This window comes from Symphalangus syndactylus, chromosome 2 (genome assembly GCF_028878055.3).
Source record: "Symphalangus syndactylus isolate Jambi chromosome 2, NHGRI_mSymSyn1-v2.1_pri, whole genome shotgun sequence".
In the NCBI taxonomy this organism is placed as follows: domain Eukaryota; kingdom Metazoa; phylum Chordata; class Mammalia; order Primates; family Hylobatidae; genus Symphalangus; species Symphalangus syndactylus.
In genome coordinates, this window is record NC_072424.2 from 7,117,427 (window position 1) to 7,144,895 (window position 27,469).

The 27,469-nt window shown below is 45.0% G+C and overlaps 1 protein-coding gene across 3 annotated transcripts in view; it reads left to right on the forward strand.

Moving 5' to 3' along the window:
• The first annotated feature begins 17,974 nt into the window (after positions 1-17,974).
• Positions 17,975-27,469, forward strand: part of TCERG1L (transcription elongation regulator 1 like) — a 217,173-nt gene continuing 207,678 nt past the window's right edge. For 2 of the 3 annotated variants that reach the window (XM_055245330.2, XM_055245333.2), the window contains exons 1-3: positions 22,610-23,058; positions 25,022-25,168; positions 25,930-26,110. In XM_055245330.2, the coding sequence (XP_055101305.2) occupies positions 22,720-23,058; positions 25,022-25,168; positions 25,930-26,110 (667 nt within the window). In that variant the 5' untranslated portion in view covers positions 22,610-22,719. Of the gene's footprint in view, positions 18,077-22,609; positions 23,059-25,021; positions 25,169-25,929; positions 26,111-27,469 lie in introns of those variants that run through there. The other variant, XM_063616505.1, reaches the window with a different exon arrangement.

The window sequence follows — 27,469 nt, forward strand, 5'->3', positions numbered from 1 at the left end:
CCACAACTATCAAAATACCATAAAAGAGAAAAAAAGTGAATAAAAAACAAAAAATGATTCTAGGGTTATTTCATTAGAAACTTTTATCATACCACAAAACAAGTCCATCTCAGCTGTTATGTGGAGAAAAACTGAGTAAACACATGGCAGTAGTGAATGCAGAAATAATGACACTAAAATTAAAAAATGATTTTCCAGGTTTGTATCATGTTAGGTATCACTCTAAGAACTCTACACAAATTATACCATTTACATTTTACAACAACCTGGTGAAAAAAGTTTAATTAGCCATTTAATAGATGAAAAAAATTTGTCTTCTCTATCTGGGACTCCAATGACATGAATGTTAAATTCTGTGTCACAGTCCCACCGGTCTCTGAGGCTCTTTTCATTTCTTTGTCAATTTTCTATTATTCAGAGAATAATTCTCATCACCATGGGCAAAATGCACCCAGGCTATGGCTGGCTTTTAACCCAAGGGCATGCCCAGCTGCCCATGGGGCTCATGGGAGTACTCAGAGCATACTGTCCTCCTGGCCAAGCACTGGCTATTCATGAGATGAGAAGGGATATCCCTAAATCTTTCAATGCAGAGTAATATTTGAGGGCATTCTAAGGATGAATGAAATTTAAAAATCTTAATAGCAAATACTGACATGGGGCTTATAGCATCCCAGAAGCTGCTCTGAGGATTTTACATTTCCTGATACAAAACAATCCTTCCAGGTAAATTCTATTATTATCCCGACTCTATAGATGAGGAGGCATGGATGTCCAAAAGTTAAGTAATTTGACCATAGTTATGCAATTAATCATTGGAAAGGCTGAGATTTGAACGCTGGAAGTTTTATATCAGCATCTGTACTTTCTATCACCCTTCTAAACTTAGCCTACTTATGAAGGATGGGGCCAGATCTCTTTTAACTCATGTGTCCCTAGAATGCCGTCAAATATTACTCTGCATTGAAAGATTTAGGGATATCCCTTCTCATCTCATGGATAGCCAGTGCTTGGCCAGGAGGACAGTGTGCTCTGAGTACTCCCATGAGCCCCACAGGCAGCTGGGCATGCCCTTGGGGTAAAAGCCAGCCATAACTTGGGTGCATTTTGCCCATGGTGATGAGAATTATTCTCTGAATAATAGAAAATTGACAAAGAAATGAAAAGAGCCTCAGAGACCGGTGGGACTGTGACATAGAATTTAACATTCATGTCATTGAAGTCCCAGATAGAGAAGACAAAGAACACTGGGTTAGAAAAGTATTCAGAAAAATAATAGCCAAAAGCTTCTCAAAATTTTTTAAAGAAGACATAAAACAAAAAAGTCAAGGAGCTGAGAAAATCCCAAATATGATAAGCCAAATGATATCTATACAAAGAAACATCATGGTCAAATTTTTGGACACCAAAAACAGAGAAAAAGTCTTAAGAGCAGCTAGAGGAAAACCAACAAATCACCACTGGGAAAACTCAATTCAAAGTAGAGAAGATATATGATTATTTTTTTAAAAACCCATGGAAGTCAGAAAGAAGTTGCATAGCATTTTTCAAGAGCTAAAAGCAAAGAACTGTCAACCCAACATTCTATACCCAGTGAAAATATCCTTCAAGAATAAAAGAGAAATCAAAACATATGTAGATAAAGGAAAATGTAGATAATTTGTCAGCAGGAGGCTAACCTCATAAGGATAGCTAAACGAAGTTCTTGAAACAGAAAGGAAATTATGAAATAATAAATTGTGTAAAATCAGGAAGGAAGAATATGATAAGCCAATGTGTGAATATTATAATAGACTTTCTTTCTCCTCTTGAGTTTTCTAAATTACGTTTGTCAGTTGAAACAAAAATTATAACATTATCTGATGTGGCTCTACATGCATGTAGATGGAATATTTAAGACAATTATAATTTAATAGGAGAAAATGAAGAGATGTAAGAGAGATAAGATTTCTATGCTTTACCTGAACTGGTAAAATAAAAATATCGGTAGATTTTGATGTCATGTATATAAAATGTAATCCCTAGAGCAGCCACTTAAAAAGCTAAACACATATATTGAGTCAATATCACCGTAAGTAAATCAAAATGGGATTCTTAAAGAAAAATAGTTGAGTAACCCAAATGAAGGCAGGAAAAAGAAAGCAGAGAAAGCTAAAACAGAGAGAACAAATAGAAAACAAGAAGTAAAATGGCAGACAAACCTTAACATATCAACAATTATATTAAATGTAAATGATCTAAATATACTAATTCTGAGACAGAGATTGGCAGAGTGGATTAAAAAATTTGACCCAACTATATGCTGTCTGTAAGAAACTCACTTCAAACATATTAGAGTCAGATTGAAAGTAAAAAGATAGAAATGCCACATTATGCAAAGATTAATCAATGGAAAGCAGGAGTGGATTTAGTAAAATCAAATAAGATAGGCTTAAAAATAAGAAAAATTCCAGAGCCAGAGAAGGATGTTATATAATGATAATAGAGTCAATTCACCAAGATAACACAGCTATTATTCTAAATGTGTATGCATCAAATAAGAAAGTTGCAAAACATGTAAAGTAAAATCTGATAGAACTGAAAAGAGAAATAGACAAATCACAATTTGTCTTTAACAACTTCTCCCAACGACAGACAAAAAAAATTAAATAAACTTCTCATCAATTGGTAAAGCAAACCAAAAGCAGCAGATAGAGGAGAACTTAACACCACCTGACCCAAACCAATTAGACTCAACACCATTGCATAACCCAATTAAACCAATAGGTTTAATATATTTAATAGACATTTATAGCATATTTCATCCAACAACAGCAGAATTGACATTTTTTTCAAGTGTCCACACAACATATACCAAAATAAACCATAACCTAGGCCTCAAAAATCTCAATATATTAAAAGAATTGATGCCAGGCAGAGTGTGTTCTTCTACCACAATAAACTCAAACTAGAGATGATAACAGGGAAATCAGCAGACTCTTAGAAACAAAACAGCACATGTCCAAATAATTCATGGGTCAAAGAGAAAATCTGAAAATAAATTTTAAAAAATACATTGAATTGAATGAGAATTAAAATACAACATATTAAAATTTGTGAGACACTGCTAAAGCAGTGATGAGAATAAAATTTGGAGCACTAAATACAAAAATTAGAAAAGCAGAAAACTGTTAAATCAATAACATAAGCTCACATCTAAAGAACCTAGAAAATGAAGAGTAAGCCCAAATCCAGGAGGAGGAAGGCAATGACGAAGATAAAAGCAGAAATCCATAGACTTGCAAACGGAAAACGACAGAGAAATAAATGAAACATAGAGGTTTGAAAAGCTCTATAAAATTAATAAACCACTAGCAAGACAGACAAAGGAGAAAGAGAGAAGATGTAAATTACCAACGTCAGGAACAAAGCATGGAATATCACTGCAGACCCTGAAGACATCAAAAGGACAATAAAGTCATACTAAGAACAACAGTACATGCATAAATTTGACAACTTATATCAACTGGACCACATCGTTAAAAAACACCAACTAACATAATTCACCCAGTATGAAACAACTAATTTGAATAGCCCTATAATCATTAAAAAAATAGAATTTATAACTTTAAAAACATCCCCAAAGTGAATCTCCAGGCCTCAGTGGTTTTGCTAGAGAATTCTATCAAAACCACTAGAGAATTCTATCAAAACTTCAAAGAAGAATGAATACTGATTATACACAATACCTGCCAAGGAATAGAACAGGAGAGAACACTTCTTAATTAATTTCATGAAGCTGTATAACTATTATACCAAGTCACACACACACACACACACACACACCCCAAACAAAACTTCCCAGAACTGAGTGTGAATTCATCAAGATTGCAAGATACATGAAAATAAATTTTATTTCTATATACTAGCAATGAACACATGGTCATCAAAATTAAAATACAATACCATTTACAATTGCTTAAAAAATAAAATATTTGGGGCCAGGCGCTTTGGCTCATGCCTGTAATCCCAGCACTTTGGGAGGCCGAGGTGGGCAGATCACGAGGTCACGAGATTGAGACCATCCTGGCTAACACGGTGAAACCCTGTCTCAACTAAAAATACAAAAATTAGCCGGGCGTGGTGGCGGGTGCCTGTAGTCCCAGCTACTTGGGAGGCTGAGGCAGAAGGGTGGCGTGAACCCAGAGGTGGAACTTGCAGTGAGCCGGGATCGCACCACTGCACTCCAGCCTGGGCGACAGAGCAAGACTCCATCTAAAAAAAAATTAAATTAAATTAAATTTAAAAATATTTAAGGACAAATTAAAGAAAACATGAACAGGACTTGTATGTTGAAAACTATACAATGCTGATGAGAGAAATAAAACAAAGATCTAAGTAACCATGTTCAGTGATTGGGAGACTTAACATAATGAAGATATCAAGCCTCTCCAAATTGATATACATGTTTAATGTAATTCATATTAAAATTTCAACAAGATTTTCATAGATACATGTAAGATGAGTCTAAAATTTATATGGAAGGGATAAGGGAAATAACTAAAATAATATTTAAAAGAGAAGAAAGTGGGAGGAATCATTGTATCCGATTTTAAGATTTATTATAATTATATAGTTACAGAAGTCAGCAGTGTGGTATTGAATCAATGAAACGAAAGAGATCTCCAAACTAGATACACAGAGATTTCCCTGACTGATTTTTTAACAGCTTTATTGAGATACACCATGCAACTCATTTAAAATGTATAATCCCTAAGTTTTTAATATATTGACAGATATGTGCGACCATCGCTACAATCAATTTTAGACAATTTTCATTATCTCAAAAAGAAGTCCCTAACCATTTAGCTGTCAATTCCCATGACCACATCCCTGCCATCCCTAAGCAAACATTACAGATTTGCCCTGACATTTTATATAAATGGAATCCCATGTGCTCTTCTGTGACTGGTTTCTTTCACTTAGTGAAAGGTAGAATGTTTCCAAGGTTTATCCATGTTGTAATATGTATCAGTACTTTAGTATTTTCAAAGCTAAATAATACTCCAGGTATGGCTATAACACATTTTGCTCATCCATTCATCATTTGACGAACGTTTGGTTGCTCCCACCGCCTTCCACCTACGTTTTCATCTGATAAACACTTGATTATTTCCACCTACCTACCTAGTTTTTGACAAAAGTACAAAACCCATTCGATGTGGGAAAGAGCGTTTTCAACAGATGCGCTGGGGCAACTGGACTTTGGTAGGCAAAAGAAACAAAACTGGACCTTGACCTACGTCTCACATTTTACACAAAAATTAATTCAAAATGAATCATGGATATAATGTACAATGTTAGAAAGGGAAAAAAATATGAGTAAACTTTTGGGTATATGGCTAGGAAAGCAGTTCCTAAACTGGACACAAAAAGTATGAGTCAAAAAAGGTAAAGAATAAAATGGACTGCATTAAAATTAAAATATTTTTCTCTGTGAAAGACTCCAGGGGATGGAAAAGCAAGCTTCAGACTCAGAAAATATTCATACATCATATCTTGCAAAGGACTATTATCTGAAACACATAGAGGACACTCAAGACTCAAAAGTTAGTCAAATAATCTTAGAAAATGAACGGAGGTATAAAGAGACACTTCACCAAAGAGGATATAAAGATGGCAGAGAGGCAACAGGAAAAGACGTACAACATTATCGCAAATTAGGGAAAGGCAAATGCAACCCACAATGAGAAAGCACTGCATATCCATCAGAATGGCTTGAAACAGTGACAACACTCAATGCACCTGAGGTTGAGGAGAAACGCTCTCTCATACATCGCTGGTGGGAACGCAAAACGGTACAGCCGCTCTAGAAAGTTCTTACAAAACTGAACATGCGACTATCATACAACCAAGAAGTCGCTCTTCTAGACATTTTCCCCAGGGAAAAGAAAATTTAATGTTCATATAAAAATGTGTAGAAATGTTTATAAACACATTACTCGTCAGAGCCAAAAACTCAAAACAATCCAGATGTCTTTCAAAAGATAAAGGTTTAAACCGTGGTGTATCCTTACTGTGGAATTCTTAGTAATAAAAAAAGAAGAAACCCGTCATGTATGAAAACACTTGGATTAAACTCCAGAGAATGATACTGAGTGTAAAACTGAAAGGGTTACATTCTGCATTATTCCATTTATATAGCATTCTTGAAATCATCCAAGTATAGAAATGAAGAACAGATTAGTATTCGCTGGGGGTTAAGGAGGGCATGGGGGTGGGACTGAAGTGGACGTGGCTATAAAAGACAACATCAGGAATTTGTGGGGATGGAAACCTTCATTCTCTTGACTATATTAATGCCAATATCCTGGTAGTGATATGATCCTACAGTTTTGCACTGGGGAAACTGGATGAGGATACACTAGATCTTTCTGTATTATTTCTTACAATTGTTTGTGAATCCGCAATAATTTCAAATGAAAGGTTTAATGTTTAAAAGCATAAGACACTTGTTTAATGCTTTTAAGTGTTAACAGATAATGTCTCCCCTGTTAAAGATCTATGTTTGTTTGTGTGAGATAAAGTTTGCATACAGTGAAAGACAGAGATTGGAAGTGGAAACTGGTGAGTTTTGGTAAAGGTATGCATCTGTAACCCCCATCCCACCAAGACACAGATAACTCCCATCACCCCCTGAAAAATCAATCCCCCTCCCCATAGCAACCTCTGTTCTAATTTCTACAAATACAGATGACTTTTGCCTATTTTTGGATTTAATAAAAATGGAATAATTCAGTATGTATTCTTTCAGGCTGGCTTCTTTCACTCAACATAATGTTATACTAATCTGTGTCTCTTTAGACTATTTTATTGCTGAGTAGTATTCCACTGTTTGAACATAAGGCAATTCATTTCTTCATTTTCATGTTGACAGACATTTGGGGTGTGTTATGGACTGAATTGTGTCTCCCCCCAAAATTTGTACATTGCAGTCTCAACCAAAAGTACTGCAGAATTTAATGTAATTGGAGATAAGGTCTGTACACAGGTGATAAAGTTGAAATGAGGTTGTTAATAAGGTGGGCCCTAGTCTAACATGACAGGTGTCTCATAGGTAGAAGAGATTAGCACATAGGCATGCACAGAGGGGATTCTGTGTGAAGACAAAGGGAGAAGATGGATACCTGAAGCCAAGGAGAGAGGACTCAGGAGAAACAAAGCCTACTGGCACCTTGACCTTGGACTTCCAGCCTCAGAACTTAGAAAACAAATTCCTGTTGTTTAAGCCACCCAGTTTGTGGTACTTTATTATGACATTTCTGGCAAACTATTACAGGCTGTTATTATTTGGGGCCTATTAATACTAAATATGCTAAGACATTTTGTACAAGTTTTATTGCAGACATATGTTTTAATGCATCTGAGCTAAGTACCTCAGAGCAGAAGAGCTCATCACAGGACAGGTGCAAGTTCAGCAGTTTAACGTTACAAGAAACTGCCAAACAGCTTTCCAAAATATTGGGACAATGTAACTCTCCCCTTTGCAATGTATAGGAGCTCTGGTTACTCCACAAGCCTCACTGGTATTTGATACCATCAGTCGTTTGTTTTGTTTTGTTTTGTTTTTAACATTTTAGCCATTCTTGTGGGTGTGAAATGACATTTTTCAGGGGTTTTTAATTTGCAATTTTCCTGGTGACTAATAATGTTTGGCATCTTTTAATATACTTACTAGCCATTTGAATACCTTATTTTGTGAAACAGCCAGTCGAGTCTTTTCTTATTGGGTTGTTAGTGTTTTTGTTATTGATTTATAGGAGTTCTTTCTATATGCCAGGCCCTTTGTCAGACATCTGAATTATGAGCTTTTTTTCCTCTTGATTTGTGCATTGCTTTTTTTGTTTTCATAGCAGTGTCTTGCAAAGGGAGAAGCTCCACATTTTGTTGAAAGCTAATGTATCCGTTGTTCTTTTTACAGTTCAGGCTTTCCCTGTGTTGTGATATTTTTATCTGCTCCAAGGTTGGGAAGATTTTCAAGCATGCTTTCTTCTAGAGACTTATACATTTTAGTTTTTAATTTTAGTTCTAGGATACATTTTGCTTTACAGTCTGTATGTGGTATGAAGTAGGGGTTCAATCCTGTTGTTTCTTATATTCTCATATTTTTATTCTAATCCCATTTGTTGAAAAGACCTTTCTTTCCCTACTGAAAAATGTGTAATTTATTAACTATTTGTACCCTTTGCATTTGCATAATGTATTTGAGAATGAGTATATCAAGTTCTATAAAAAAACCTTTCGATTGTTTTGATTGCATTAAAGTTATATATAAATTTGATTGCATTAAAGTTACATATAAATTTGGGACAAATTGGCAGCTTTAAAATATTGAGTCTTTCTATCCATAAAACGCCTATTTCCCCACTTTTTAGTTTGTTTTTAAACAATTCAATAAACTTATAAAACTTTATCTTAAATAAATTGCACATTCTTGGTTAGATTACACTTTGGCGTCTCCCTTATCTTTTTTGTTACCATTGTAAATATTATATATTTTTACACTGTATGCTCCCTTTATTGCATGTATTACAGAAACGCAAATAACAGTTATATATCGATTTTTTAACTTGCCAAACTATTTATTCATTATTTATTCTAGAAATACTAACATGCATATTTAATTCGACAGTTAAAATTTAATAAGTCTGTTTACCTCTCTCCAAATTTATGTGCTGTTTTTGTCCAGCACTTTAGTCTTAATTTTTAACCACACAGAGTATTCCTTCATTATTGTTTGTTCACAGATCAAGGCAGATTCATATTTTGCCATATTTAGTGCTTTCTTTGCTCACTATTCTTGCAGGCATCTAACTTTTCTCTTGGGATGATTTTTTTTTTCTTTCTCTAGAACTGCATTATAACATTAGTGAGAGTCTGTTGGAGTAAATCTCTGTTTTTTTTTTTTTTTTTTTTAACTCTTCACCTCTTTATTTTGCCTTTGCCTTTATATTCTGCAGATATTGGGTACTGTGTTGAACACTTATTTAAAAAGGTAAACTTAATTACCCTCTTGTGTGTATCTTCTGTGTACTTGCAGATGTATGTATTCATCTGGCTACACTATCTGTTATTAAGAGAGCTACATTAAAATCTACCATCATGATGATTAATTTGTCTACTTTTAAAAAATTCTGCTCACATTTATTTCATATATTTTAAGGTTCTATTATTAGGTACATGAACGATTAGAACTTACATCTTTCTGTTATTTTATCATGTGCTGCCCTCTTTAATCTCAAATAATGTTTCTTTCACTAAAGTATACTTGGTTTGTTAATATACATCCAGCAGCTTTCTTTTCCTAATGTTGTGTGTGGAGCCGCCCCCAGTGTTAGTGAGATCCTGTGCAAATCTTTTACGTGGGGCCCCTGTCTAGAGAAATAATTTCATTTTAAAATGTGTCAGAAGATCCAGGGGTCCACCTAGGGTGTCATCATTTATCCCTGAAGACCTAGAATGAGGAGGAGAGCAGAGGGACACACCCACTGGGTGATTCTCTGAGCAGCCCATGGGAGTCCTTCCACACTCATTGGGTGAGTCTCTGAGCAGCTCTTGGGGATCCTTCCACACTCACTGGGTGAATCTCTGAGCAGCTCGTGGGGATCCTTCCACACTTACTGGGTGATTCTCTGAGCAGTGTCCTGGGGATCCTTCCACACTCACCGGGTGAGTCTCTGAGCAGCTCGTCGGGATCCTTCCACACTCACTGGGTGATTCTCTGAGCAGTGTCCTGGGGGTCCTTCCACACCCACGGGGTGATTCTCTAAGCAGTGTGCTGGGGATCCTTCCACACCCACTGGGTGATTCTCTGAGCAGCACATGGGGATCCTTCCACACCCACTGGGTGAGTCTCTGAGCAGTGTCCTGGGGATCCTTCCACACCCACTGGGTGAATCTCTGCGTGTGGGGATTCTTCCCAGTGTCCAGATACCATTTCCTCCTATTCAGGTCCAGAAATCCCTCTTCATGTTCTTTATCATCAAGTGCACCATTCCTGGCTGATTTCATATCTCCCAACATGACAAAAAGGTGACCACCCTGTTGTGACTCACAGTGGCAGGGCCCTTGGGATCCTGTTCGCAGGAGACCCCGTGGGTCTCCTGGCCTCTGCAGCGCTGATGCTGTTGGCGTGGCGCCCGCTACCTCTTGACTCCAGGAGCCTCGTCCTCAGCACTGACTTCCTCAGAGCCTCCCAAAGGCTGTGTCCCTGCTTCCTTGATGAAAGCCACGAACCACGTCTCCAGAGAATGCAGGAAATGAAACAGGCTGGGCTGAGGGTGAACCACATCTCCAGAGAACGCAGGAAACGGGCTGGGCTGCGGATTCTCCACACTTGCGGAACCTGGGGGCTTGGGGTTTGCATCAATTCTGGAAAACGTTTGGTCATTCTCCCTCTGCGTCGGGCATGTCTCTTCTCTCTCAGCTCATCTGTGGCTCTCTCTATACATTTCCCAGCTCTTCTTACCTCAGCCTCCGTGTTCTTCATCTTCACTTTCACGTTGCCCAAACGCTTTCCCTCTGTGGGATGTTTTTTGAATAATTCCTTCAAATCTCTCGTCTAGTCCATTTATCACCACTTCCATTGTGTTTAATCTACTTTGTAATCCACACATTGTGTTCCAAACCTCAACACTGCGTCTTTCATTTCTAAAAGGTTTATTCTATTCATTTACAAACTCACTTGGTTATTTTTAGAAATGCTCAGCATTCCATCCTAACTTTAACATAGTTTGAAATATTTGAATACACCCTTCAAAGAGCACACTAAAACTTTTAAACTATATTTAAACATATCGAACACACACATTGATACCCCATGTCCTATAATCCTAATACCATTTGTCTTCTGGAGTCTGATCCTTCTGTTTTGATTTTTTCCTGTAAGCCTCAGTCATGGGGGCCTCTTTCCTCCTGGGCTTCTGCTTTCGAATATGAATGCGTCCCTTTGATCCGTTTCTATGGCGTCTCTTCGGGACTGGATTTGAAATGCGTCCCTGCAGAGGTTTTCCATTCCTCATTGTCAGCTGCCTGGGGCCACTTCCCACCAGGGACCACTTCAAACCACTTTTTTTTTTTTTTTTTTTTTCACACAGGTAGTGTGAACACTGACTCCAAAATCACATGTGGACGGTCTGTGGTTCTTCCTTTTGCAAGAGGCTTCTCCCTCTGCCCAGTGCTGGGCACGTTTCCTGTCTTCCTTTGTGGAGCATTTTCTCCTGGCCCACAACGAGGACGCTGCTTTCCTGGGATCCTGGGGGTCTCCCGGGCAGCCTCCTGCCCTGGCTCGGTCACCAGGCGCTGGCACCTACACGGATGGGCTGGGTTAACGTGGGAGTCTCCTGGGCAGCCTCCAGGTCTGGACATGGCTTCCCCAAGACGAGGGCTCGGTCACCAGGCGCTGGCACCTGCGCTGGTTGGATGGAGGCTCCGCTTCACTGCCTGTCTTTATTGTAGGTTTTCCCTCAGGATCTCCTCTTCTTGACCAGTTCAGCCTTGTACTTTTTAAACATTGTAACCATATCACTGAAAAATTGTTTCATACTGGAAAGGTTTTTCAACACATGTACCTGATAAGATCCTCATTCAGCAAGGGCATATAGGAGTGCCAGTCTGTCGTTTCCCAGATTCTGAGGACACAGCCACACCATGCCACGTGCAGCTCACATTTCAGTGATTCTCGGGGCAGGACGGGAGAGGGAAGAGAAGAACAAGCCTCCCCTCCCAGCAGAGGGAAGGGCGTGCGGTGACCCGGCTGGCTCCTGGAACTGTAAAGAAGTAAAAGTAGGACAAGGATATGGAAAAATATCTTTGGAAGTGGTGTGAGTGGAAGGATAAAAGAAATCCTCTCTCTTTCCTCGTTCTGAAAAGGTTAGGGGAGAAGCAGGCACCTGACAGGCAGGGAAGGGGCAGCAGAGCCGTGGGACGTCAGACTCACTGGAATTCAAACCCACCAAATTGATCAATTTGTCTACTTTTAAAAAAATTCTGCTGATATTTATTTCATATATTTTAAGGTTCTATTATTAGGTACATGCACGATTTGAACGCTTACATCTTCCTGTTATTTTATTATGTGCTGCCCTCTTTAATCTCAAATAATGTTTCTTGCACTAAAGTTTACTTGGTTTGTTGGTAATACATACAAACCAGCTTTGTGTAGCTGAGGCAGGAGTTTCAGGCCTCAGTTAACTTCCTTGACTACTGCAGCCCACTTTCCTCCATGGCTGCCTGGGCCCCGAGATGGCCAGGGTGAGCTACACAAGGTGCCGTGTCTGGTGCCTGGAACGCAGGCAGTGAGCAGGTTATTGCTAAAAGTCAGAAAACTTGGTCCTGCTCAGCCCTGCGGGGCTGCTTCCAGGCTGCCCTGAGGGCAGAGGAGCCTCCCAGGAACAGGCTCTCTCCCTCTATTCATTCCCTGTGTTTAGTCAGAAGGCTTTGGGGAGAAGGTGCATAACAGGAAGGCTTTCCCCTCCCACCTCTTTATTGAGATGCAGTGTGGCTGTTGCTTCCTATGAGTGCTTTCCCAAATGCAAGCAGGCGGACTTGCAGAAAGGCGGGTGCTGGGAACTGCTGGGAAGAGGCTGCAGCCCTCACGCTGCACTCCTTGTGGGCTCACCCCAGGCGGCTCTGGCTGGCTCTGGCAGGGACAGGACCTTTATGTGTGGTTGTCCACAAGGGTGCCCTCTCTTTCCAAAATCAGTTTGTCCAGCAGTGACTGGTCCTCGTCTTGCTGACAGAAGGAAGAGCACTGCACTGGGCCCAGGGGCCCAGGATCCTGGCCCCACCTCATCTGCCTGAGTGGCCTTGGGTGCCCCAGGCCAGCCCCTCGGAGCAGCTGCAGGAGTTTGTTGAGAAGCCAAGGGTCCTGAAGCTCCCCTACCTGTGGGTGGGCTTCAATCCGGCGTGCAGTGCTCTGGCCCACAAAGCTGAGGCCTGCAGCAGCTGCCAGCCTCAGTACCAGCCTGGGGCTCGGCTGTGGGATGCATGAGGCTGTGTCTGGTTGGGTGAAAGGAATACTTCTCTCAGGATAAAGAGCATGGGGTGCAACAGGCTTCACTCTCTTCCCTGTCCTGGACATTTTACATTTTTCTTTTCTTTTCTTCTTTTTTTGGGGGCCTTTTTCTCTGACTGTGCCAAGGAAAAGTGGTCTCTCCTAAGGCCCCAGGGAGGTGGTCAAGGCTGACACACCCTGGACCCGGCCCATGGACTCCTGGCTCATAGCAGAGGCAGAACCTTATGATCTGTCTGAGGGCTTGGAAGTTGGAGCCACTGGGAATCTTCCCTCAACGGTGTAAGGACGTCTTATGGGCTGGCTCTTGTGCAGGGAGGGGTCTGGCTCTTTGCTGGAGTCCTTCCCCCCCGTCTGGTTTCACAGAAGCCACAGAGCAGGTGATTCAGCTTGAGATGGCCCCGCTACCCTCCCAGATCCCCGTGAAACCCTATTCTCTCTCAGGACCCGCGGTCTCATGGGCGTGTTTCTATTTTACCACCTAGCTCCTTAGATAATCAAAACTCTTGCCCTGTCTAATTCTGAACATGGAAAAAGGTCAGAAGTCAGATGCCTCAGGGGCTGGTCCCAAGGCAAGCATATCTCAATGTATTTATTAATGAGCTGGAAGAGTCAGAGGAAAGGTTAAGAGGCAGAATTCGCTGAATGCACAGAATTATTTAAGTTAACTCTTCAGGAAAGAAAAAATAGACTATCTTTTATGAAATTCTATTTTTTTCTTACCCTAAGACTATTTTATCAAGGTGAAAAATATTAAGACAATCAGTGGTGCAGAGAACATACTTAAGTCTCCTCTTTTCTTTGTTGAAGCAAAATTTACTAGTGAGAGTAGAGACGTAGAGATTGGGGTTTAAAGGATTAGGATTGCCGCATCCAGAGTTGCCCCCTCTTGGGAATATGTGCAGCTCCACAGTCACAGGCGTGATTCCAAAGAGAAGGGAAGAGTGGGAGCCTGTACAGTGGGCCAGTATGGACGAGTCCTTGGTCACCAGGTGTCCCCGCCACCTCAGCAACGCTCTGATCCTTTGGCCTTCTTTCCTAGAAAGCCTGGACTGTGGGAGGCTGCTTGAGTCTGAATCCCAGCCCCCGCTAAGGATCAACCTTGGAGTCCTGGGCAGATTGCCAAATTTCTCTTTGCCTCGGTTTCTCATCCTTCACACAGGCACAGGAACATACTGTCTTCATGGCACTTTGGGATGGATTTAGTAAAATGATGTGTGTAATAGCTTAGGATAATATCTGGCTTCTATGTGCATGTCTAATGACCACGAGCCACATGGCCCTTCATCTGCGCATATCATGACCAAATGTTAAACCAAGCTCTTGGGGACTCCTGCACACACAGAGGGAGGGCTTCACCCTGGCCTGATGAGGCCCATCAATAGCTGGGTCTGCTGAAGGAACACCTCTTCCACTCTTATTCTTTGTGTTCTGAGCTCCCATCCACAGCACACACTGTGGGCCGAATTGGGGCATTGATAATCCTATTGTACAGCCAGGCTGCACCACGGGCACTGCTAGCTTAGATGCCACTGGCAGAATGGGAGGTGTAGGAATATCTTTAGAATTCTGATCAGCTCAAGCACAGGCTGCAGAAGCTGAGCTACCAGAAATGTCCAGACCACTCTTTCGTTCTTCTGGTGCCTCTAAAGAAATGTGTTTGGGGTTCAGTCGTGAATTCAGACCCTGTGCATTGGAGATTTGCTAATTTGAGCCTGGTGGGAATCTGCCTCTCCACTGTTTGGGGGCTGTAGGGTGATAATGGTCTCCTAGCAGAATGGAATCCGTGTGCAGAGGAGGCTGATTAGCTTCCAGAGAGAAGCAGACACTTTGCAGAGCGCTTTCTGCCAAAGCTTCCACCTGCTCAGAGCAGGCACAGCAGGCTTCTTTCTCTTTGGCCACTGGGGGCCTTGTGCTGCTAGTTTTGCCCCCAAACAGTGAAACTATGTTAAAAACACACTCGATCATTGACAGTTCCCCCAGGTTGGACCAAGCCACTTTTCTTGTTGAATTATTTCCAAGCAATGGTTTTGTTGTCACCTGCTTCCCAATTGCAGCCCCTCTTAGGTGTCCGGGTGTGACACGCCCACAGAGTGATGGAACCTGGAGGCAGGGAGCCACATCGCCCTTTCAGCTCCAGGTAAGAAATCAGGCAGGTGCACCTTGCAGCAGGACAGATCGGAGCAGGGCTAACATAGTGGCTTCATCCGCATGGGATCTGCAGGCTCCTGCACCAGAAGCTACTACATGGAAGTAGAGATGTTTGTGTCCAAATGGGGAGTTTGTGTGTTTTCTGACTGGTGAACACCTGCTTAACATGAGTCAGTGCAGCTTTCTAGTCGTTTGCACAAGGTTTGTAGAGAAAGTGCAAATGATTTCATGTCACCAAACCCCACAAATCATGCCACCATATGTGTGCAGGGATCAGGAGGCAGAGGAGCCGCATGGCTGTCAGAATGCCCCGCACCATGCCCAGTCCTTTCTCCTCCTTTGATGTCCCAAAAGTCATCTTCGGATAAGATTAAAGACCCCCGTCCCCTCCTCTAGCAGCCGGATGCTGCCAGGTGGTAGTGCAGCAGTAAAGGGCACAGGAAGCAGTCATGGGTGAGGGCGGCAGGCTCAGGGTGCCCCCCTCAGAGCCAGGAGCTTGCCCTTCAGCCTCTGACCTTCCTGCCCCCTCCCCATAGGCTTTTGCCCTTCCTTCTCCTCTCCCCCTCCCATCTCCCTGCCCTCCCAGGTATTCCCAGGTCTAAGGAGCAGAACAAATGAGGGAATGGGCAGGGGCTGGGCTTTGCTAGGATCCATCCCCAGGCTGCCTTGATATGACTCTCACAAAGGTGCCCTCTAGGTGGACACATCCCCATACTGGGCGTGGCTGGGCAAGTGGCCTGGCTGGACCCTGTCCTCCCCTTGGCTAGGAAGCCCCTACAGGGCGCACCTGCAAAGCCTCACTCCACTTCTGTTGGGTGGACGTGGACATAAGGCAGTTTTCTCTTGGCTTCATCCACGGGGTTCAGGCATGAGCTTCCCAGGGATCCTGGCCTAGGTCTTCCCTACAGCACGAGGGTTCTTCTGTGCCCTTCCTTGAGCATTTATTAACTTCTTACAGTGTGCAGTGGAAGAGAAGAAGGAAGAACACATGGTTCTTGCCATCCGGGGCCTCTCCACCGAACCAGACAGAGGGGCACATATGTGGCAGGACCCTGGCACAGTGAGGGCCTTGGGAAGCGTCTTATGGAGGGTGAGGGATGGGAGGGCAGGCAGTGGGCAGAAGAGTGGCAATTGGAGAGTGGAGGGTGGGAGGTGGGGGATGAGAGAATAGGGGCATGGAGGGTGGAGGGCTTGGTAAAGAGAGGAGCTTTGTTCCCACCAGGGGCTCAATCTCGATCTGAGCATCCCGGGAGCCGCAGCCCAGGCCTGGGGTGTCTGATTTCATCACAGTCACACCAGCCCCACGCAACCTCTGCCCACTCCATGATTTGGGACATTTCTTGTATGTCTCACAGATGATCTATAGATAGGTAGACAGGTAGGGTGATTAACTTTTTTACTTAAAAATAGAATATGTAATTATTTTCACTTTAATATTCTCTGTAACAATACTTTCATGGCAGAGAGTATTTGATCATATAGATATTTTATCATTTATATCACCAGTCTTTGATTATAAATAGTTTTTATACTAGAAAATATTCCAACATACTCAAAAATTGTTAACATTAAATGTATCCCTGGATATGCTGGTAACCAGCCTGTTCTCATTTCAAGATCCTTGTCTTAACTATATCTGCAAAGTCTGTTTTTTCGAACACAGTTATAGAGTAGACAGTTTTTTTTTTTTTTTTGGAGGGAGACACAGTCACCCCACCACGGTGAGTCTGTGGCCAGCACCCTGGACTAGAGGAGGAAGCGGAGAGCCTGGGCAAGTTGCCTCATGAAGGGGGTCAGGCCTCAAGAGAACCTCGATGTTGGGGCAGAGGGGAAGGGGGACGTTTTGGGGCTGGCGGCTGCTGGAGCCTGAGCACGCCAAGGGAAAGTGAGGCGTGTGAGGAAATCTGGAGCGGGGCGCTCTGTAATTGCATTTCTGAGTGCTGAAGACTGAAGGAAGTTTGGTGCCTCTTTCAGGTATGTTTGTCAGGGGAGGTGGAAGAAATGTGTTCAGAAACGTCACCAGGGTTTGGGCAGCAGCATCATGAGCAGGCAGGGACCCAGGAGTCCTGCCTCCACTGGGTCTGTCCAGGCAGCGGTGCCACCCGGAGCCTGAGGGCCAGACCAGCGAGGGCTGGGAGCGGGGAGGGCAGCGACTGTGCGGGGAGCCTCAGGCTGGCGGAGGGACAGGGTGCTTGGAAGCGGGCTCCATGGAGCTCAGGGTCCCTCAGCCAACATGGGCTGCTCCGTGCACACATGGGCTGGGCCCCAAAAAGGCCGGAGACCTGCTTCAGAGGAAGGGATTCCTGACGGCCGAGGAACATGCATTTCTAAACATAAAGACGCTTATGAAGATACACAGCCAACGTGGACCTGAACGCAGCATGCGAGGCCACAGGGCTCCTGGCTCCAGGCCTGTAGCTGCCCTGGAAAGAAAACAGTGTGTTAGGTAACAGGGGTACCTTAATGGCGCCGGTTCCGGGTTCTTCTCCCCTCCTTGACCGGGCACTGTCTGAACCCGCCAAAGGAGGGCCAATCAGAAAGAAGCATCTGCCGCCTTCCCTTGGGCCCGCCCCACGTAGGCCCAAGGGATATAAAACCCAGCACACCAGCAGCTCTCTCTCTTCTCCTCTCTCCTCCCCTCCCCTCCTCTCCTCTCCCCTCCCCTCCCCTCCTCTCCTCTCCCCTTCCCTCCCTTCCCCTCCCTTCCCCTCTCCCCTCCTCTCTCTCTTCCCTTCCTTCCCCGCGCGACCTGACCTCTACCTCTCCAGTAAAGTTCTCTTGGCTGCCACCGGTGTTGTCTCTGACTAGCCTGTCGCCCTTCACAGTGAGTGCATGGAGGCCGAGGAGTCCCAGGACCCGGAGGGTACAAACCAGGTAGGCAGAGGCGCAGGCCAAACAGGCGAGGGGCTCTCCGCAGCTGCCTTTTTCCTGCCTGACTCCATGTGGGGGTCCTTGTCGCTCAATTATGAACACAGGCGCACATTGTTTAAACAAATAGGCCGCAAGCTACTCAGCTGCCTTGGTGAAGGCTTGAGGGGAGCGACGTGCATTAAGCGCCTGCTCTGCACCAGCTACTGGGTGGCTCTTTTCACACGTGCGGTCCTTCGAAAGTTGCAGAAAGTTGGCACAGTGGATGCGAATTCACACGACAGGGTGCCCCAACCTGACAGTGGGTGCGAATTCACATGACAGGGCCCCCGACCTGAACCTCCATCTGTCCTCAGTGGGGTATTTGCTCTGCTATTGATAAGTGGGTTCTTCTAAGTTTTTTAACTAATGTGGGGAAATGCTTATGCTGTGATACTGAGTGAAAAATAAGATTTAAGGTTATATATAGTACAGGCTGCATTAAAGCTATTTATTATAAAACACAATTTAATATAAAATGTAATACTGTATTACAAGATGCAATATATTATTCATACTACACAGACACACACACACACACACACACACACACACATTAGAGAGAGAGAGAAGTGAGGAGAAAAAATGATTGTAGAGAGGTCACCGAAAGGTTAGCACTGCTTCTCCCTGAGGGGTTCTTACTTATAATGCTCTGCAGTATTTTCCAGATTCCTACAGTAACACACTGATAACAAAAATAACAATAATAACAGCCTTTATCAGACAAGTGTGCTCCTGCCTGCCCGGGCAGCCTGCGGGCCCCGTGTACCTCGCTCTCTCTTTCACTGGGAGCCTCACTTCCCATCCCTTGACTCCATGAGTGGCCTCTCCTCTTCCCACTCTGTGCTTGCCTTGGGCGATCCCATCCACATCTTTGATCACAATCACTACGGACAGCTGCCACTCTCAATTTCTGTGTTAATTTCAGTTCTGTGGCTCCATCCAAGACCTTGCTCCTGAGCTCCAGGCTGAAGTTTTCAACTGTGAAGAGGGTCTTTCCAGGGGACCTTGGAGCCCTCCAGGTCAGCACGTCTTCGCCAACCTCTTGGCCCATGGTGCATCCCAGAGGGCTCCTCATCTCTGAGCACAGACTTTCCAGGCTCTCCCCAGTCTCACAGAACAGGGGGAGCCGCTCTCACACCCTCCTCCTCCTCACCCTGCACTGAGTCAGGTGTCACACTGCCGATTCCTTCTCTGGGTCCTCGCTGGCATGGCTTTCATTCAGGCCCTCATCATCGTGCAGCTGGCGAGTGTTCAGAAAGAAGGAGTTGGTCTGATTGGCAATTGCTTTGGAAAGAAGTTCTGGCAGCGTGGGCGGTGGGCGGTGGGCGGTGCAGGGAACCACCGAGGTGATATGCAGGGCCTTGACTTCCCTCCTGTTTCCCTGGTGTTTACTTTAACTCTGCAGGCCTGGAAGGAAATGTTTTCATCTCTCCCATTTTGGGATTCTATTAGGTTTTACTTAGAAAAACAAAATAAAATAACTTCCAAAAAGAAAAAAATCTTCTATGGGCTTCAAAATCTTATTCCACTGATGTCTCTGAAACCTTCCACATGATTTTTTCCTGAAAGGTAATAAACAATCGGGAACTCATTAGCACATGTAGGTAATTCACACGTTTTCCCTGCTGTGGATCTCCTCTTCCTAGGTGATATCCTGTCTCAGCTTAGCAGGAAATTTCTGCTGGTTTTGCCCAAATAACATGGAAAGACTTAAGGTTGTTTTTATTGGATAGGAGAGCTGGAGACTAGACTGTATATAAGATGCTTTAGAAAGCAAATTTCTCACTGATTTTTACAGGGAGACAAAGGGTGAGTTTATGGGGTGCCAGCCACCTGTCTGCCCAAGGCTGACCTCTGGGGACACTCACAGGGTGGGAGATGTGCCTGCCAGCACACATCTCTCTGGCAGAGAGTCTCAGCTCAAAGCTAGACATTCACCTGGCTTCTGGTCCCCAGGAAGAAGGTGGCATCCTGCTTGTTTGTGTGACAGCTGTCTTCTTTGATCTTCTCTGCCTTTGCTCTTTCAACCATCCTCAAGATGTACAAATGACATTTGCACAACTGGTTCATGGAGGGAGTCCTTCTAAACAATCATTGAAATGAGTGGGTCTATGAGGGGGCTTCTCCTACCCATGAGGGTGTAGAAGGTTCCCGGGTTAAATGGGATGAGAGGCAAACCTTGAAAAGAACCTGATGGAAATGGGAGCCAGGAGGAGGGGGAGAAGCCCTGTGCTGGGTCCTTGGCCCTAGCAACGATTAGTGGAAATGGCCATGCCTGCGTCGTTGAGGGCTGTTTTCCCATAATGTAGCATACAGAATGGTACAGAAAAGGGCTTCCAAGCATTGTCATACAAAAGGAGAGTCAAGCTTGTGGCAGGAAATAGCAAAAGAGTTTAGGCTGCTTTGTGGTTGAGTCAAGAGTTGCTTTCGACTTTCCAGTTCTTCTTAAGAGCACAAGGGGTCCTGAGCTCAGAGCATCAGGAAGCCCGGAGGCGCGCTGGCAAAAACTGACTTCAGCAGAACCCTTTCTAGGACAGTGGGGATGGGGCTGGGATTCCCCAAAGGAGTGCTACAGCTCCCACAGACTGTGGCCAACCCTACCTTCCCAGGAATCTGGGGGCCACACACGCGAAACCCTGCTTTTGCAGAGAACAGTATGCAAGCCAGGCACCAGCACCCCTGGCCTTCTGTCTCTGCCTCCAAGCAGAAGGGAGGAGAATCTCCTGTTCAAAAGGGACCATGCGGTGGGGGAGGTGGGGGGTGGCGGGGGAGGTGGGGGGTGGCGGGGGCATGTGAGCCTGCCTGGAGACGCCTCCCCAATATCCTGATCTGGCTCTGACCATTAAACTAACACATTTATAACACATGTGCACATACTAATATATGCACATAAATTAAGTGTAAGTGAATAGTAACAGCCTTCTAATCTGCAGAGCTTTCTGATTTTAGGTGAATAAAAAAAATGCCAGTACTTTTGCATCAAAGAGAGAGATAAACTTGCTAATTGAAAACTGGTTTTCGTGGAGGAAAATATGGAGGCGCCAGCTATGTAAATCAGCATATGCCCAGATCTAAAAGAAATCATGCCAGGCCAAGAGGAAATTAAGCAAATCAGGATAATGAGGAAACAACCCTAGAGGCAAATTAAAAGCACTCGGGTGCTTTAGTCCATCTCAGGAGGTTGGCAGTGGACAGGTGGGAGGTGATGCGAACACGTGTTTGGAGTACCAGGAGTGTCTGTGCCGGTAGGTGGGTGGATGCCTGCTCTCCATCCAGGTCAGAGAGGGTTTTTCATGCAAGTTCTTAAATGCATGGATCATAATGCTGCCTTTTGCATCCAGAAAGCCCCTTCAAATGCCTCTAACAAGCACTGGTCTCGCGCTGGCATTAGCTGTGCTTGGGTTTCCTGGGTTTAGCGACCTAAGGGGTTTACAGCGCACGGAAGTCTCTGCCCAGCTGTCAGCGCGCGTCCCCAGGGGCTGGACTGAAGCTGTGGCCCGGGATGGGGAGGAGGCTGGCGGCCTCCGAAGCGGGGTCTACAGCGGGGAAGGGCGAGCGCCGTCTGGCGGTGGCTGCGCGTGGCAAGTGCGGACCCAGGCTCGGTTCGGCCGGCGCTGCCTGCCTGTTTGGTCCGGGCGGAGCGAGGGTCCTCGGAGCCCGGTTTCGTCCTGGGTCCCAGGAAGCTCGGCGTGCAGCGTCAGAGGCTGTGCTGGGGGAGGGGGGAGTACACACTGCGCCTGGGGGCATCCAGAACGAATTCACAGAGGGGTGGTGCTGCCCCACCCAGGGGGTGTCGTGGGCAAAGGCCCTGGGGCCACCTGCCTGGTGCCCTGGAGGGTGTAGGGCAGGAGCCGCCGAGGCCCGCGGGCCACTGTGGGGCGCGGAACTTTAGACCAGGCACCCGCGGCTCAACCTCCGGGCCAGGGGACCCGCGGGTCCTTACGAACGTGTTTGGCCCATTTGTGCAGCAGAAATCCGCCCGCGCCTGGCAGCGTCCGGGACCGCCTGCGCCGGGATCCGCAGCCCAGTACCCTCCCGGCCCCGCGCCCTGGACTCCGAGGAGGTCAGGTAGAGAGCGGCCCGCGCGGTCCCCGTCTGCGCCCTCAGCCCCGCGCTGGGCAGCGGCACATGCCTGGCTCCGGCGCCGCCACCTCGGCTTCCGCTTGCCCTGGAGTGCGGAGCCCGGAGCCTCCCTCGCGGTGCGCTGGGTCCCCGAGAGCCAGGGGCCACCACGGGGGCGGCATCGGCGGGAGCCCAGCCGGGCGCGCCCTCGGCCCTCGCCCACCCACGTCCTCCGCGGCCGCCCGGGTCCAGGGGCGCAGTGGGGAGGAGACCCGGGCCAGGGCCAGGGAGCGCGAGGGCGGGGCGGGGTCCGGCGGGGAGGGGCGCGGGCGGGCGGGGACCGGGGCGGGGGCCGGGTCCGGGGGCGGCGGCGGCGGCGGCGCGGGCGGGAGGAGGAGCAGCTCCCCGCGCGGGGCAGGGGCGGAGCGAGCGGCCGCGACGCGGAGCCAAGTGAGTTCGCTCCGGAGCCCGCGCCGCCGCCGCCGGCCCAGCCTCTCGGGCGCTCGCCCCGGTCCCCGCCGCCGCCGCCAGCGCGGGGATGTAGGATGCAGGCGGGCGCCAGGTTCCAGCGGCGGCGGCGGCAGCTGCAGCAGCAGCAGCCCCGGCGGCGGCAGCCTCTCCTCTGGCCGATGGACGCCGAACCGCCGCCGCCGCCCTGGGTCTGGATGGTGCCGGGCTCGGCCGGGCTGCTCCGGTTCAGCGCGGGGGTCGCGGTTCCCCCGGTGCTGCTCGCCTCGGCCCCGCCGCCCACGGCCCCGCTGCTCCCCGGTCTCCCCGGCTGGCCGGCCCCGAGCGAGCCGGTGCTCCCGCTGCTGCCGCTGCCCTCTGCGCCAGACTCCGCCGCCGCCGCCGCCGCGCACCCCTTCCCAGCGCTCCACGGGCAGGTAACGTGTCCCCGTCCCGCCTCGGCCCGGGTCGCCGGCTCCCCCGCTCGTGAGCGCGCCCTGCCCGGCCCGGCTCTGGCCTCCGGCTCGCGCGCCCTCCTCCCCGGCGGTCTTCGCCGCCCCAAACCCTCGGGACGCAGCCCGGCAGCCGTGCCTCGGCGAGAAAGTTCATGCTTGGACGCCGGGCTGTCCACCTCCGCAGCTTCGGCAGGTGCCTCCGGGTGTCTGGACGGAGCCGTGGAGGGACCCGCCGCCCAGGCCCGCGTGGGGACCGCAGGGAACTCGCGCCAGGCCGGGGGTCACTGTCAACCGCGAGGTGCTGAAGCGGCTCCGTGGCCGCCGCGGGCCGTGGCTGACATCGCGGAGAAGTTAGGACTTTCACAGTCTCTGCCAGACTTGAAAGCAAGCTGGAAATCGATAGCTGTTTCAGATTCTAATCTGGTTTGGATTTTTCCCCCTTTCATTGGAAAATAGACTCAGGGCAATGCTTAAGAGAATTCCAACCGATGGAAGTGGCCGGGAAATCCTGCCTTCGGTACTGAGAGATGCTGCCGGAGATTCCCCCGCCCCAGGCCTGCCGGAGTCCACCACATTCGCTAATGCCACACTGCACTTTAGAAGAGTTTAGCTTTTAAGACATGGAATTAAAAAGAAAAAGTGACTGAACCTTTGATAAATGGTGCAGCAGAGCTAGGTGGGCTGGTTTGGGCAAGATTCATTGTCAGCTAACTATGCAGATGCATTTAAATCAGGGAATAGCGTGCCTTTTATTCCAAGGATTGACCTCATTAGCATATTCAAATGGTGTTATGTTAGAATACACAATTTGATTAATTTAATTCCAATATTATCTTGTGAGCTTTTCTAAAAGATGTTGTTAAACTCCTGCTAAATTGGTCTTTAAACTTAATGATACATCACATATGCAGCGCTGGATATTTATTTTTATGTGTGATGCAGTTTATTTTGGATTTTATTCAGTAAACGTTGGTAGTTTTTGCCATATTTTGGAGGGGTGTTATATCAGAGTGCTGCCACTAGAGGTATATAATGTCAAGGAACTACATTTTTTAAATTCTGTTTAAAAAAACTGCATTTTTTCACTTGTATAAATTTAAAAGAAAATTTAAAAAACCTTAGCATTAATCTTTTAAATATTTTTGTGCTACCTATCTTCTGTAAAGTAAGCATATGTAGAACCAGAAGAAATTTTCACATAACAGGAACATCACAAATGCTTTTATGATTTTTAAAACAATAGGTACTGAAATGTTCCATGTCATTGAGCAATGCATTTTATTAGTGCCTTATGAGGTCTCAGTTATTTTAATTAGAGGGACAGTGTCCTGAATTACCAGCCCCTTTCCATGACTGATGTTTTATTCTGTGCATTGAGATCTTCAACTTATGAGATGCTTAGATTTTTTTTTTTTGCCATAGAATCTGTTTGTATTGGTGAACCTTGTATTGGTGAAACTTGGAATCTTAACTTCTTAGATATTTTCATTTTGAAAGTATTAGTTGTTTGTAAAATGACAGAAGTAGTTAATACAAAATACAATACTGAAAGGAATATCATAAAATACAGCCCTAAGCCTGCCTATAAAAATAATTTAAGAATAGAAAAGGAATACCCAGCATTTCTCTTTTTCATGGTGGTTTCTCATTATCTCGGAGCAGAAACCCATTTCTTACTGCGTGCTTGTGGTTTTGTGCTTAGAAGTTCTTTTTCAGTATTGAAGAATGCAATGTTGGTAATGCTTTGTGATGATTCAGTTATGAAAACTTCTATAATTTTTTCTTTGGTAAATATTTATAGTTTTTCTCGAGGAAATTTATCTGATAATCAAATACGTGCATTTTGAAATTCCCTTTTCAAAGCAGTTATTCCAGCATATTTTGGCATGAAGTCGAGTGGATGGATTCAGGCTAATGCAGCTGTCTTTTCTTGCTTGGCTTGCAGTGGCTGTTTGGTGGCCATTCTCCATCCCTAGGACTGCCCCCCTCTTCCACAGTGGAGCTGGTGCCCATCTTCCCACATCTCTGCCCTTCTGCTCTTGCGGCCCCTATTGGGAAAAGTTGGATAGATAAAAGGATTCCTAACTGTAAGGTAAAAACGCAAGTGATTTAATTGGATAAGGGGCTTTTAATGATTGGGTTGTTGAACATCGCCGTAACAACAAAAATACCCATGTATTTTCTCGTTGCAATAAATTGGCCATCTAGGTATAGAAAGAAATCATTTCAGGATTAGATTGATCTGTTCAGAAATATCAGCAGGTGGGGGGCATTTTGTTTTAGTTTAGGATATTTGGATTCCACAGGGCAATGTAAAATTTCCAATTTTTGAATCAGAGTCTTTTTAAAAATTTTTTTGTTTTTAAATTTGTAACCATTGATCAAAAATCTAGACTTAAACATTACACAATACCAGTTTAAGTTTTAAAAGTCAGTTTTTCTTCATATGATGCTTTAAGTTTTCATCTTTCTAATGGTTTGTTTTGGCTTTCGGGTTCAAATTTACTGACTACATTTTGTTCGCAAGGAAACTTAAGAAGTAAATTAGTGACTGTTGTACAGCTCAGTAATTATCTCATTGGGGTGATTCTTCAATCAGTGAACTGAACTGCTGGGCTGAAGTGACCAAGTCAATAGCTGAAGGCCAGCCCAGAAGACACGAACTAGATGGTGATTGGTATCGAAGCCCTGTGGAACTTTCTTTAAGTTTTAGAATGATGTTTTTATAGGGTCCCCAATAATAGAATGTTCAATGTTGGATCAACATAAGGCAACATAAATATTTTCGTAGTCCTGTTCAGCTTTTATCATGCATCTTGCCTTAAATGTTATGCATGCATTATTTTTGGACAGATCTTTTTGAATAATTCCTTTGCTCTGGACTCAACGTGGATACATCCTGAGGAGTCAAGATTTTTCCTTGGACATGAAAAGCCTCGTTTGCTGGCAAATCAAGTAGCTGTGTCTCTGTCCAGGCCGTCTCCTGCCTCCAGGCCGCTCCCCACGGTGGTGTTAGCACCTCAGCCCATCCCAGGTTGGTGCCCAAATAACGTTGACAGTGTGTGTTTCATTTTTGCTTCAATCATAAATTAGTTTTAGATATGAAAACCATACTCATCATTTTAATGAAACAATTATCTTGGTAAAATATAATTTCTTTTGACAAGCATGAAGCTTTTTTAATAAAACTAGTCTTGGATAGCTTATCCACTATTTTTTTCTGGGGTGGGTGGGTATGAGAGCTGATGTTAAAATGAAGAGATGGCTAAAGGGGTTTTCACAGAATCGTATTTGCAGTGCTCTGTTTTTAGGATTGGACCAGGTTTCCTGCTGATAGCTCTTAATAGGGGCACTAATTGATCAGTCTACTCTTTAAAAAGCGTTGCCTGTCTTTGGCGAGGTGCAAGGAATAATGTTTGCTGGTCTGCAGGACACAGGAACATGTGTGGTCTCTGAATTTTGCCTTCACGTTGCGGGTGATAGTGAGATGGACTATAAAATGCCCTCTTTGAAAGATGGATTTTGTTCTATCTTTGGAGTCTAGTGACCTGAAAGAACGTTTGTCCTGGAACAGGCTCCCATGAAACAATGCCTGGATGAAAGATTGTATAATAAACCTATATAGTAACAGGGGAATATAATCATCTTATGAATTTTTAAATTGATTTTTAAAATCACCTTAACGTGTGGATCATTTTATAAAAGCAAATGCTGCCTGTGCCAAAATTGTCATGCAACACCTTCCATTATGGAATATTTTATGGCTTCAGAATTACATTACCTTCTTGTAATTTCCTACCTACCAAGCTTGTCTCAATATGTGTCTCTAAAATTTAGTAATAAGATGTTCTTGTGGATGATGCAGTGCTGGTTTAGGAGATATATTTATTTTGTTCTCTGTTTGCTACACATTTATTCCAATTTGCTATGAATCTTGTTTAGTACTAAGTCAGGAAGAACAACTAAACTATTTGTGTTTCTCATAGGCCTAAATGATTTCTGACTGCAACTTGTCCTTGTAATTATGCATTAGGGATTAATTGAAATCTGAGTGAGCATGGTACATGCACACATTTATAAACATTTTACACTAAGATGATCATGTTTCCTATTTAATTTAATGATGATAAAAGGTGATTCAGTGGCATGTGTTATATGAGGATGACATGACTTTGGAGGGTTCTTTTGGTATATGAAAAGGTAATATTTTAATTTCCTAATGCGTTGGCAGTAACCGTCATGAAAATAACCAGCAAATGTAGTTTAAAAAATGGTGAAATCAGCTCACCTGTTCCTACAAAGTCTTTGTGTGAACTTTCCTTCTCTCAGTTCACCCCTGAGTATAATATAGACATTTTCCACCATGCCTTCACCTTCTTCTTAGGAAATTCAT